At 34.7% G+C, this 13795-nt stretch overlaps 2 protein-coding genes across 2 annotated transcripts; one reads left to right on the plus strand and one right to left on the minus strand.

The window, feature by feature from the left end:
* Positions 1–786: 786 nt before the first annotated feature.
* LOC115699651 (argininosuccinate synthase, chloroplastic) lies at positions 787–4135 on the plus strand. The gene is made up of 10 exons (XM_061102630.1): positions 787–1077; positions 1334–1377; positions 1521–1608; positions 1851–1996; positions 2100–2144; positions 2243–2425; positions 2675–2749; positions 2828–3013; positions 3267–3355; positions 3454–4135. Exons 1-10 carry the CDS (start codon positions 1008–1010, stop codon positions 4001–4003), a joined length of 1476 nt encoding a protein of 491 aa, XP_060958613.1. The 5' UTR covers positions 787–1007; the 3' UTR covers positions 4004–4135.
* A 5346-nt stretch (positions 4136–9481) lies between these two features.
* Positions 9482–11760, minus strand: LOC115701302 (protein TRIGALACTOSYLDIACYLGLYCEROL 4, chloroplastic). The gene is made up of 5 exons (XM_030629055.2): positions 11373–11760; positions 10965–11211; positions 10486–10840; positions 9827–10167; positions 9482–9746 (listed from the first exon to the last, which is right to left on the minus strand). Exons 1-5 carry the CDS (start codon positions 11630–11632, stop codon positions 9549–9551), a joined length of 1401 nt encoding a protein of 466 aa, XP_030484915.2. The 5' UTR covers positions 11633–11760; the 3' UTR covers positions 9482–9548.
* Positions 11761–13795: the final 2035 nt, after the last annotated feature.

A 13795-nucleotide genomic window follows, 5' to 3' on the forward strand; every position in this document is an offset into this window, starting at 1 on the left:
TTTTAGTTTGGCAGTTTTGGATAGGTTTTGGCGGTTTATTGTAGTTTTTGACAGTTTTGACAGTTTTTTTTGGTTTAACCATTTTTTTATTTCAAAAATCAAAACTGACCGCCATGTCAAAAAATCGAAATCGAAACCGAATGCCAAATTTGGTGATGACGTGGAACCGAAAATTCAATTACGGTCTGGTCGGTTCGACAGTCAGTTTCAGTTTTTCGTTTTTTATGAACACTCCTAGTAATTTGTAATATTTATATTACACAAAGTAGCATGTAACCAATAAAAAAAATAATATAGTGTGTCGGTAATATTTTTTTAATCTTTTTTTTATATTTTTTTAATTAGAAAATTGAAATATTTTCCAAAAACATATTCTATAAAACTGTTTTCACTTTTCAATTTTTAATTAAGAATCAAAATTTTGAAAATAAAAAAAAAAGTTATTTTCAAAATTTTTCTAAATAATTTTTTTGTTAATCAATATTTTGGACTCCGATCCCAATCTAGACCTTAGGATCCAGACTCTAGCCCTGGTCCTAGTCCCGGACTTGAACCACGGCCCCGATCCCAAACCCAGATCTGGACCCGACTTAAATAAAATTAAAAAATAAAAATAAAAATAGTTATAGAACACACTTTTATTTTCTGTTTTTAAAATTAAAAAACAAAAGTGATTAAATAACACATTTTTATTTCTTAAAAAACAAAATATTAAAAACACAAATTTATGTTTATTTTTGTGATTAAAAAAAAAAAAAAACAAAAAAAACAAAAGTAATGTACTATAATAAATATATAAATAAAAGAAATTATTGTGATTAAAGCATGTAAGCTTATACCACCTATAGTGTAGTAGAACCCTGATCCAAGTTGTCCAAACCCACACTCGCCCGGCCGCCACCCATCTCCGTCCCCTAATCCAAGTTGTCACCCTTTCCTACCTCCGTCTACGTCTACGTCTCCACCTCTCTTACCCTTTCTCATTCTGTCCCTGAGCCACTTCTGTAATGGCGCAATTGAAGTCATTTTCTTCTTCACACTCACCAACCACCTTCGCTTTTCATGGTCCAGAAAGAGGTACATTTTCATCTTCTTTTCAATCTTGGTTTTCATAATATTCGTTGTTGAACCTCTGGGCTTTCCCTTCTTCCCTTTCTCAATGCACACACTTAAAAAGAACGACTTTTGGGGTTTTCGCTACTGTTTTAGCTTAAACCTATGATAGAATTGTTGTTCTGGGGTTTTCTTTATTCTTTGTAGAACAATCACTATGTAGGCGGGTTTTTGTTCTCTTTTCTGCGATTAATATGCTCGTTTGGTTCTTATTTTTCAGCTCACCAAGCCTGTTGGTCCAGGAAATTGAATTCAACTTTAGAGGTAGTTATATATACTGTGTTTTAAATGATGCACATATATCTCTTTAGATGATATCGTAATTTTTCTTTTGAGGGGCTGGTGTATCTTTTATTTGGATTTTTGCTACTTTTTCTCTTAATTAACTCGTCTATTTATGTTCGTAGTTGGGGGCGAGAGTAAATGAGCTTTATGGTAATGCTTGTGTATCCATTAGAAGTAATGGCCCTAGTGTTGGCTCTCGTAACAAGCAAGGTTTGGTTCTTTTACTCTGTTTCTTACTTCTTTGGTAGTTTCAATTATCTTACTCTTGATCTAATGAAACTAACTTGATGTGGACTCATTAACATTGTCAGTATTTTCTTGTACATGAACATGATTACAGGCCTTATACTAGTGCTTGGTTAATGATGAACTAGTGAATACTTTTCTTCTTCACAAGATAAATTAATTTTACTTTGACTCAATGGCGTTTGACATTTTTACCTACCTTGCAGTCATTAGATCAACCTTGCCAAGTTATAAAGAGCCGGAAATATCTGAAGCAACAAGCAATAAAGGCTTACGTGGAAAATTGAAGAAGGTTGTTCTAGCTTATAGTGGGGGCTTAGATACATCAGTCATTGTTCCCTGGCTAAGGCATGTACCTTGTTTGTGTTTTATTTATAAATTTAACTGCAGTAGTGTGCTTCTATTTCTATTATACTGCCCTGTTTTGACCTTATGCATTTGAACTCTGCAGGGAGAACTACGGTTGTGAAGTTGTTTGCTTCACTGCTGATGTTGGTCAGGTATGTTTTTTTACTTCTTGGTAACGGTCCTTGGTAATTGACAATCTCTCTCGGTACATTTTCTTGGGATGTGTAAGTTTGTTCTCACTTTTTTATAGGGCATAAAAGAGTTGGATGGTCTGGAAGCAAAGGCCAAGGCCAGTGGGGCTTGTCAGTTGGTTGTGAAGGACCTACGAGAGGAATTTGTAAAAGATTATATATTTCCTTGCCTGCGGGCTGGTGCAATTTATGAGAGAAAATACTTGCTGGGAACCTCAATGGCACGCCCTGTTATTGCTAAGGTGACTTTTTTTTTTCTTGCTGTCAACTGTTTTGAAGTCACTAGGTGTGAATGTATGTATCTACAAAGAAAACTAAGATACATTAGTTTAAACTGACTGTGCCCACATTCTGTAAAACAAAAATTCTTATGCATCCACTACTCAAATCTGTCAGATTTTAAAAAGCCAAATTGCTTCATATATGGGGGCCTTTTCCTTTCTTATAGATTGTTATCTGTTAATTATTAACTGACATAATCCTATAAACAGGCAATGGTTGATGTTGCCGAAGAAGTTGGAGCTGATGCTGTCGCTCATGGATGTACAGGAAAAGGAAATGATCAGGCAAGTTTTGCAATTCCATGTTTAACACTAGTCCCATCTGTTTCTTTTGACGATTGATGTCATCTGTTCTGTGTTCAGGTTCGCTTTGAGCTGACCTTCTTCGCTTTGAATCCCAAACTAAATGTTGTGGCTCCTTGGAGGGAGTGGGATATTACAGGCAGAGAAGATGCCATTGAATATGCTAAGAAGCATAATGTGCCTGTTCCAGTGACGAAGAAATCTATATACAGCAGAGATGGAAATTTATGGCACCTTAGTCACGAGGTAGAATTCTACTAAATATAATATTAGTTGGATAAACCATAACAAGATGTTATATAATGACATTTTTCTAATATTAACATCTGGCTTGATTCAATACTTTTTTTGCAATAGCAGAATCTTGGCCTTTTTAAATATTTCAAATATAATGGTTTTACCTCAGTTTCTTTGCATCAGAAGAGGTCTCACTGTGTTGTTTAACTTGTAAATCTTGATCTTATTATCTCATATATGAGTATTTTCTACAAAACTGAAGGGTGACATTTTGGAAGATCCGGCAAATGAACCTAAGAAGGATATGTACATGTTAACAGTGGACCCAGAAGATGCACCTAACCAACCTGAGTGAGTTTATCCTAGAGTTTCACTTTGATTTTCTCTTATTATCTGCTGATATGTATGTGCTAATCCTCTTGTTTGTTCACATGGTCTCTTTTCTTCAGGAGTGTAAAAATTGATATTGTTTCTGGGATCCCTGTTAAAGTCAATGGAGAGACGCTTTCACCAGCAAATATGTTGTTAGAGCTCAACCGAATTGGTGGAAAGCACGGAATTGGCCGAATTGACATGGTAGAAAACCGACTTGTTGGTATGAAAAGCCGAGGAGTCTATGAAACCCCAGGGGGTACCATCCTTTTTGCTGCTGTACGCGAGCTTGAATCCTTAACATTGGATCGAGAAACAATGCAAGTGAAAGACTCCCTGGCCCTGAAATATGCTGAGTTGGTGTATGCAGGCAGATGGTTCGACCCACTTCGTGAGTCAATGGATGCATTCATGGAGAAGATCACAGACACCACAACAGGTTCAGTGACTTTAAAACTATACAAAGGCTCTATCACAGTCACTAGCAGGGAGAGTAAGCATAGTTTGTATAGGCAAGATATTTCATCATTTGAGAGTGGGGATATATATGATCAAGCCGATGCTGCTGGATTTATTAGGCTTTATGGTCTTCCAATGAGGGTTCGAGCAATGCTTGGATCTAGTTAAATGTATTTTTAATCCAAATATTTTAGTTGTCTCCAGTGTTTCAATAATGTTTTCTCCTCCAGTTTGACTTGTACTTTTATGTAGTTTCAACTATTTATTTTCCTTATAATTTCTGAATTGGTTATTCCGCCACTAACATATCCATATATTTTAATATTTAAACCTCATAGCTGAATTGGGAAATTTCTATACATAGAGGGACAGCCAAAGCTTAACTCGGAGTTGGTATTTTTTAGGTTGTATTCTCTGGAATTTGCTACTGTAATGGTATGCATGTTTCTAGGGGCAACTCATAGGTTGACTGCCCGTAGTTTTCTAAGAAAAATCTCGTCCTAGAGTTTCTCTTTGTAGTCTTTCATATGTGACATTGCTTTGAGCTTCATGTTCTGTTGGTTCGAAACACTTGCTTACTTTTTGATAACAAGTTCTTTTTGAGAAAGAATCAGGAGAGGGACCAAGTCCAATACAAGCTTCAATAAGCCATTAAAGGCAAATTATCATTGAAACCATTTGTTCAGAATGTATATTCAATGAAACTCGAATACTAGGTGGATGTGGTCAACATTCAAATACTAAGGTAACATCGGTACATGTTAGTCATAGGGTGAAAATCAGCAACAGTCAAGTACTAAGGCAATATAGATATGTTGAAGGGCAAAGAGTCAAAATGATCGAGATGCTGTTAAAAGTGATAAGTGGAACCGGAGGAGCCGTGTGTGAGAAAGTTGTTAGCTTGTGAGTTAAGTTCCCAAGTTAAATTGAGGATTCATATGTTTGTTTAAGCAATCTAAGTTTATGTAAGTTTATTTAATCCTTTTGACTCATGAATATTATTGAGCTTGATGATGCATTCTGAACTATTTGATGAAAGTATACTTGCCCTACGAATAATATTCCCCCGTTAGAGCAACACCAACGAGTATGCATACATCAAATTTGGTGTTATATCCCGCTCAAACGTAACGGCAAAGCACACTTCAATTTGTTGTGTGTGCTGCAGTGCATATGGCATATACTCTAGTACACTGTACACACCATGCACATAGATATTGATATATACACATTACTATAGGGAAATTTGATTTTATATGCTTACAAAATTAAAAAAATTTATTATTAAACTAAAAATTTAAACCTTTAAAAAACTATGCCTTTTTTTTTCAAAATCCCAAAAATACCCCCTCACAATTCTCTCTCTGCATCATCTCTCTCTCTCTCTCTCTCTTTCTCACATCCCAACCGCCCACCCTCACCACCACCTCCGACCTCCATCCTCCGACCTCCGACCCTCACCGCGACCTCCGACCACCCGCACCAACACCCCGACCCAGCCCCACTCTCTCGGACCGCCCAAAAGTCGCACCCCGAAATCTCTTCCTCTCTTTAAAATTGCAGAAAAAAAAAATTGCCACCAGGTCCGATGGTCGGACCATGGGGTCCGACCAATCGGACCCATCGGACCCATGGTCCGACCATCGGACCTGGGAGCAATTTTTCTCTCGAAAACGCAAAAAAAATTGCTCCCAGGTCCGATCGACCATGGGTCCGATTGGTCGGACCCCATGGTCCAACCATCGAACCTGGTGGCAATTTTTTTTCTTTCTACGATTTCAGAGAGAGGAAGAGATTTCGGGATGCGACTTTTGGGCGGTCCGAGAGAGTGGGGCTGGGTCGGGGTGTTGGTGCGGGTGGTCGGAGGTGGCAGTGAGGGTCAGAGGTCGGAGGTGGTGGTGAGGGTGGGCGGTTGGGGTGAGATAGAGAGAGAGAGAGAGAGAGAGAGAGAGAGAGAGAGAGAGAGAGAGAGAGAGAGAGAGAGAGAGAGAGAGAGAGAGAGAGAGAGAGAGAGAGAGAGAGAGAGAGAGAGAGAGAGAGAGAGAGAGAGAGAGAGAGAGAGATGATGCAGAGAGAGAGAATTGTGAGGGGGGTATTTTTGGGGTTTTGAAAAAAAATGCATAGTTTTTTAAGGGTTTAAATTTTTGGTTTAATAATAAAATTTTTTAATTTTGTAAGCATATAAAATCAAATTTCCCTTACTGTAACAATAATAATAAAAGAGGACCGCTCATCACATGCATTTTCGTTTATGTAGGATCTTATGTGTTCAAATAATTTTTGACTATAAATTTACCCTTGACATTTTTTATCTTCTGATTTTGGATTTAGAAGATAAGATGTGATGTGATAACATATTGTAACGGTTGAGATCCCAGTCAAATTATTTTAGCGACCAAGATTAAACCACGAGATTTCGTACCTTTTGCTTTTTGAATTCAAAAAATAAAAAATATTTACATTAAAAAGCATTGATATGATACATGATATCGGGTACACCAGTAAAAATATATACATGATATCGGGTACACCAGTAAAAATATATACACTTTATCTTTAAAAAATATGAATTATTTTCCTAGTAGTTCATTTTATTTATCATCGTCTTCTTCAAATAATGAATATTATGATAATATAGAAATGCAAGTGATAGGTCAAATTACTGCTAATAATAATTTTTGTGTCGCCCAACACCAAAAAAAATAAAGGCTCGCGTCGGGGCGCAATTCCTGGTCATAATATTTGCGGCAAAACCTCCTTAAGTGGCCAGGTTTTTGCAACTAACCCCCAATTCTAAAATTTTAGTGGTAAAACCTCCTAAACCCAAGTTTTGTTAGCACATTAACACTTCCATCCATTTTTAGCTGTTAACTGCCATGGTAGAATGTCCACGTGTACACAGTGTACACGTGGCACAATTTTATTGGTCCACGTAAATAAATATTTAAAAAAATAAAAAAAAATAATTATTTTAAAAATAAAAAATGAAAAATAAATTCTTTAAAAATTAAAAAATTAAAAATTAAAAAAACAATTTTAAAAAAATAAAAAATAAACCCTAATAACCCTAACCCATTCCCACTCTTCTTCTCGTTCTCTCTCTGCCAAGCCGCTCCATTCCCACTCTTCTTCTCGTTCTCAATCGCCACCACCACTTCGTCTAACTCATCTCCTTCAAACACCCATCCATGACCTCGAAAATCGCCTCCAAAACCCTAATATCCACCACTTCAGGAGCCTCCTTCTCCAACTCTTGAGACACATAAACATGGAACCGAGGCCAAAGGTGCATCGAGTGCGGCTTATCAGAAAAAGCCTGGCGATGGCAGAGGTGGGGATTCTGACGATGAAAGCCTCGATGGAGGTCTCGGAGAGGTGGGGATTTTGGAGTTGAGGAAGTCGACAATGAGAATCCGAGGGGTGATGAAGAAGACGGAGACGGAGGAGTAGAGAGAGAGGCGTTGGTGAGTGGGAAGATTTGGGAGATTCGATTATGGAGGTTGTGGTGGTGGAGGATTTGGGATTTGAGGGCGGCGGAGGAGGGAGAGAGGAGGAGGAGGGTACCCTGAGAAGGGAAGTGAAGGAGGAGGAGAGAGGAGATGAGTTTGGTAGAGGCTGCTGCCATTTGGAGTTGCAGAGAGCCTAATTAGGTTAGGGTTTTTTTTTAGGATAGAAAAAGATAGAAGAAGAAGAAGGGCGTGAGGGAGTTTGGGAGTTTTGGTTTTTTTTTTTTTTTTAATTTTTATTTTCTTAAAATTGTTTTTTTTTTTTAATTTTAAATTTTTTAATTTTTAAAGAAAAATAATTTTTATATTTTTCATTTTTAAAATAATTAATTTTTTATTTTTTAAAATATTTATTTATGTGGACCAATAAAATTGTGTCACGTGTACACTGTGTACACATGGACATTCCACCATGGCAGTTAACAGCTAAAAATGGATGGAAGTGTTAATCTGCTAACAGAACTTGGGTTTAGGAAGTTTTACCACCAAAATTTTAGAATTGGGGTTTAGTTGTAAAAATCTGGCCACTTAAGGAGGTTTTGCCGCAAATAACTCATTTATTAACTGTGATCGGGAAAATATTGATCACAATTTTTTCAATGACTAATTTACAGAGAATTCTCAATTTACCAATTTGATGTTTTGCCAAAGATTTCGAATAGGTCGTCTTTTATTCCTTTATATTTTGGACGTTATACAAAAACATGATAATTACTTCATCCAGCGAAGGGATAGAATGGAAAAACTCAGTATATCAGGTTTGTAAAAAGTAACAACTGTATTTAGAATGTTAGCGTACGGTGTGCCGACAGATGCTACCAATAAATACATCAAAATAGTAGAATCTACAACTTTAAAAAGTTTGAAGCGATTTTGTTGTACTGTTGTCGAGGTGTTTAGAGCCCACTATCTCCGATCACCTAACACTCATGATGTTGTAAGGCTACTCCACATTGGTGAACGTTGAGGTTTTCTACGATTGCTAGGAAGTTTAGATTGTATGCATTGGAAAAAAAAATTACCCAACTGCTTGGGGAGGACAATATGTCTGTCGTAGTGGGTCCCCGACTATTATTCTTAAAGCAATAGCTGACTATGATCTCTGGATATGACATGGATATTTTAGTTTACCAGAATCTAATAACGACATTAATGTGCTAGAAGCATCTCATATTTTTGCTAATCTTGCTCAAGCTATTGTTCCACCCGCTAATTGTGTTATTAAAGAAAAAGAGTATAATATGGTTTATTATTTAGTTGATGGTATATATCTAAGATGGTCTACTCTTGTTCAAATTATTCATTATCCACGCGGTCCAAAAAAAAAATTATTTGCAATGAAACAAGAAACATATAAAAAAGATGTTGAACACGCATTTAGAATATTGCAGTCTAGATTTGCAATTATTGTTGGACTGACACGTCTTTGGAATTAAAAAGTTTTACATGATATAATGACTTTGTGTATTATTATGCATAATATGATAATAGAAGATGAACATAATCTAAATGCATCAATTGAAGAGCGAGTCAAAGTACCAAGTCCATAAATTGAGATAGTAGAAGATGATAATGCTCAATTTCAATAATTTCTTGCTAGACATAGAAAAATTAAAGATAAAAAAGCTCATGTTGAGCTTTGAAATGCATTAATCGAACACCCGCGGAACGAATATGGTAGCTCGCAAAATTAATATAATTTAATTAATCTTTTCAAATGTGTGTTTTAAGTTTGATTTAATTTATTGCAATTTTTTCGTCATTAATGTAATATTTTTTCTCTACTAATGTAATATTTATATTATTGCAATATGATATTTTAATTTAATATGTTTTACTAATTTTATTAATTAAATATTATAATTGTAGTGATTTTAGTAAGTTAGTATAGTGTTAAAAAAATATTTTATTTCATTAAAAGTTAATATAATAATAATAATAAATATCTTTTTTAGTGTAATTTTTGGTGTTGTGGTTAGAATGAAAATAGTTTTTGACACCAAATTATGTGTATAGGTTAGAGATGGTCTTAGAAGAATGTGGCTCAATTTAATTTCCTATGCCTCTTACTTTTTTCTTAAATCAATTTCTGCTACAAACATGTAAGTAATACTAGTACTCTTTATGGAGCTATGTGAGATGAGTGAAAAAAATCTCTAATTACTCATGGTTGTAGCATAAACTATAAATAATTGAGGGTAAATAATTTAAGTCTCAAAGAAACGAAGCTCAATCATGAATTCTTGTTGCTTTGGGGAATACCAAGCAATGGCCTTGGCAGAACCAAGGACCTGCAATGCATATTCTAGGGCAATTATGGGCTCTTCCAGACCTATATTCCAATCTTGGTTCCTCAAATCAACAGAAATTCCGGAATCAACCCTCAAACTAAAAGGCCCAGCAATCTGCAAACAAACAATGTTTGAAAAAAGTCAAAAGAAAAATAAATTCTAAGCACTGAATGCATAGATATGCCTCAAAATACCTGCTGCTGAAGGGAGAGAAATGTATTTGGGCAAACAGCTTGAAGGGCATTAGAAGTTGGCTGCTGAGAATTCACAAAATCTTGTGCTAGCCGTATTGCACCTGAAAGAAATTTTGAACCAGAAGGGAAATCCAGTCGAGCATGAAATCGGGTAAGATCGAAATAAGGCTTCTGGAAGCTCCCATACTGAGCTGTAAATAATAGAGATCCAAACATGTCTGCTTGTAAGGCAGATTTTACAGAGCCAGACTGGAAACTATAGCATCTAAAACCCTGAAAACTTTCTTCCAATCTTCTTGGCCTTGCTGAATTCTCACCAAAACAAGCTGTAACAGCAGCACCTATATGCAAAGAAAAATGTGATTTACATATACCATTTTATAAAAGTTGCACAAAACAGTTTAGGTTCAAATTTAAGCATTCGTAACAGATTTTCATCCTCAAATCTCCTTGAGACTCTACATCTAGCAATAAAATTTGGCAACTACATGCTATGACAAACCATCATGCCCACCACAGATTAGTTACAGCTTTCAGATGAACCAGAGAACTGCTTGATTCAATTAATGGAAAAGATGAAATCTTTATTAGTTTGTACTCTTCTTAGCTGAGTTCCAGAGGATCAATGAAATCTGTAAAAGAAGTTGGCAATGTCTTACCAATGATTCCTGAAGCTGAAACACGAGGATTCAAGAGAAAAATATCATATGGCTGAACCATCTCCAACTTCGGTGCAATACTTCTCCATAGCTCTATATCCTTCTTATAGGCAAAAGCACCTTTCACTGACAACCCGGGAAGCAGAATCGTGGGTGCTTGATTGCTCCCATTGCCATCAAACTGCTCCGGTGAGCCCGAATTGTGGACCGCAGAAAGGTGATAACTTATGCCAGAATCAGAAACAGAAGAAGCCAAATCAACTGCCACTAAAAATGGCACATCCCAATAGTTTCTATCCTTGTCAATAAAAAGTCCTGGCCAAACTGCCTCCACAGTTAAATCATGATAAGGAAACTGCAAGCATAGAATGAAACATTCTTCACATAAAGCATAAAAGATATAAATGTCATCTGCAATTAGTCTTTACGCTATAACCAACTGCAATCTTAGTAAGTGCTAAAGCTGAAAGCTATTTTACCTTGTGATGAAAAACTGCTTTCTTTCGAGACAAGTCTTTTTCAACATATTTATCAACACTAAGTAGAAATGTATCATCAGGTGTTAAAAATAACTCCGAGCACAAACCATAAGCATATAATGACTTATTCTTTAAGTGTCTTCCAATTTTTTGAAGCCATGACGATGCTGATTTAGGTTTATCTCCACTATGCTTCATGGACGAAACGAATTTTTGCAAATTAAACTGACCCAGCAATGTGGTAAAGCTGCATTGCATATATAATGAAACAAAATTCTGGTATCAGCCTATCACTGTAATTAATCCGTACATTCAAATTCTGGGTGGGTTAAAGCTGAAGTCCACAATTGCATGATATTATATTCTACACCAATATATGAAAGCAGAAAATTGAAATGAAATGGTTACCAGTTGTCAGCGAAAGGGATGGTGAGAACGCGTTGAAGATTGAAGCCATCGGCGGCGGAGTAAGAAGGAACAACAGGGGCGGCCATGAATCGTTGAAAGAAATCAATCTGTTTGGGGCGGGAAAGCCTAGCACCTCTGGATAAGCCCAAGGGAAGTGTGTCTCCGGGAATAGGCCGAGCTAGTCCATCGATGGTGGTCGGGGTGGAGGCGTCCAGCTCCCAAAACCCACTTCCGTCCATTACCCATCTCAGTTTCCTCATCCTTCCTTTCCTGATTCCCACTTTTTGTGTATCAAGTTTGAGCTAGGAAAACTCTGAACTGAGCCACTACTCTATGTAAGAGTTGAGTTGTTTTGAGTAAACGACATGTCGTTTTTGACCTTTTAAGGATCACATCAATATTGACTCTTACCACTTTGTACGTTTTTTTTCGGTAAATTCATTCAAGAGATACAACATAAGAAGTTTGGAATATTAGCATTCCAAACTAGCTTCCCATTAGGGTGGGCAATTTGTGTGTATAGGTCTTGATCATGAAGTATTATAATGTGTATAGGTTTAAGTATTATAAGCAAATGTTAAATTAAATTCTATACATATATTAATTCTGTAAAAAAATTAAAATATAAGCTCAATCTATTTATAAACAAATTGACTCATTTGTATAATTGACTCATTTGTATAAAGTATCGTGTTTAGTTTTATTAACTTATTAACTCATTAATATTTTTTCTTAAGAAAACATTATCCTTTAAACCAATTAGTTAGGATACAAGCAAAGATATATTTGTTGGAGCTTATTTTACTGTGATCTTATTTATTAATAGGGTAAATATCATTTTTGATCCTGTATTTTACAAAAGTTACAGATTAGACTCTGTGTTTTGTTAAATGACAAAATAGACCTTGTATTTTCTAAAATAGTGAAAATAGGACCTGAGTTTAATTTTTGACAACTTTTTTTTAATGCAACTAACTTGAAGACAATGCTTAATACGAACAGATACAAATAATGTAAACAGTTTTATCATAGCACTTTTAGATCGGATTATAATTAAATTTTATTTTGACAAAAAATCAATTCAGGGTCTTATTTGTACTATTTTAGAAAATACAGGGTCCATTTTGTCATTTAACAAAACACAAAGTTAAATTGGTAACTTTTATAAAAAGTCTAAAATGGTATTTACCCTTATTAATAATGTATGTTGATTATACAATACAATCTAACATCCTAAATATATATATACAATATATGTATTGTATATATATATATAACCAATTTAAACACATAAAGTTGAGGATTAATAATATGTATTTTATGTTCTAACATTTTAATCTTTGATTCCTTTCTGTAGCAAGATTTCAAAATAAGTGTAGAGCCTGTCTTCGACTTTGAACTTGATTATGAAATTGAGAACACCATAATCTTCCACAAATTTATGAATATCAATCTTGACAAGTGTAGGATAACACTCAAAATACAAAGGTTGATTGTTCGGTTATATGTGGGATAAAACTAGAGGAGAGTTTGTGGCACTAAAACTTATGTAAGTTCTCTCTTCTCTTCTTTTAAATAACCAAAGCCTTAGGTTTTAGATTTCCCATTTTCAAATAAAAATTTGGATAAATACTATTTTGGACCCTCTGTTTTACAAAAGTTACCAATTGGACCTTGTGTTTTGTTAAATGACAAAATAGACCCTGTATTTTCTAAAATAGTACAAATAGGATCCTGAATTGATTTTTTGTTAAAATAAAATTTAATTATAATCCGATCTAAAAGTGCTATAACAAAACTGTTTACATTTTTTGTATTTGTTCGTATTAAGCATTGTCTTCAAGTTGGTTGTATTATAAAAAAAAAAAAATTGTCAAAAATTAAGCTCAGGGTCCTATTTTTACTATTTTAGAAAATAGAGAGTCCATTTTGTCATTTAACAAAACACATGGTCCAATTTGTAACTTTTGCAAAACACAGGGTCCAAAATAGTATTTACTTTTAAAATTTTTTATTAAATTAAATAAATGATTGAATGAAAAAGAAATTTAATCAAAAGTCTAATGCTTGTCTGCCCACTACATTTGTAGGGCCAAATTGGAATTTAGTCATTTATTTTACATCACATCTTGATTAAAAATAAATTTGTCTTTTACTAATCTATTTATTAATTCAATTTAAACTTTTTAAACACTAATTTTAATTTAATAATTATAAATAATTATCAAACAAAATATAGTTTAAATATATTCATTAATTAGATTCACAAAGTGTCATATTAACAAATAAAACCTAATTTATCTTTTATTATCAATTTAACACAGGCTTAGTGTAACTTATTAAATGTGACATAGTAAGTTTATGAATTTTAATTGATTAACCAAATTAATTAATTGAGTTTTACAAGATGATATTATCCCATG

This window comes from Cannabis sativa, chromosome 8 (assembly GCF_029168945.1).
Source record: "Cannabis sativa cultivar Pink pepper isolate KNU-18-1 chromosome 8, ASM2916894v1, whole genome shotgun sequence".
In the NCBI taxonomy this organism is placed as follows: Eukaryota; Viridiplantae; Streptophyta; class Magnoliopsida; order Rosales; family Cannabaceae; genus Cannabis; species Cannabis sativa.

Excerpts from the sequence above, each read along its gene's own strand:
- LOC115699651 (XM_061102630.1), top strand. The coding sequence starts at position 1,008 with ATGGCGCAATTGAAGTCATTTTCTTCTTCACACTCACCAACCACCTTC. Across the intron at positions 2,145-2,242 it reads TCACTGCTGATGTTGGTCAG|GGCATAAAAGAGTTGGATGG; the intron begins GTATGTTTTTTT and ends ACTTTTTTATAG. Across the intron at positions 2,426-2,674 it reads CACGCCCTGTTATTGCTAAG|GCAATGGTTGATGTTGCCGA; the intron begins GTGACTTTTTTT and ends TCCTATAAACAG.
- LOC115701302 (XM_030629055.2), bottom strand. The coding sequence starts at position 11,632 with ATGAGGAAACTGAGATGGGTAATGGACGGAAGTGGGTTTTGGGAGCTG. Across the intron at positions 10,841-10,964 it reads AAGCAGTTTTTCATCACAAG|TTTCCTTATCATGATTTAAC; the intron begins GTAAAATAGCTT and ends CTATGCTTGCAG. Across the intron at positions 9,747-9,826 it reads TTCTCTCCCTTCAGCAGCAG|ATTGCTGGGCCTTTTAGTTT; the intron begins GTATTTTGAGGC and ends GTTTGTTTGCAG.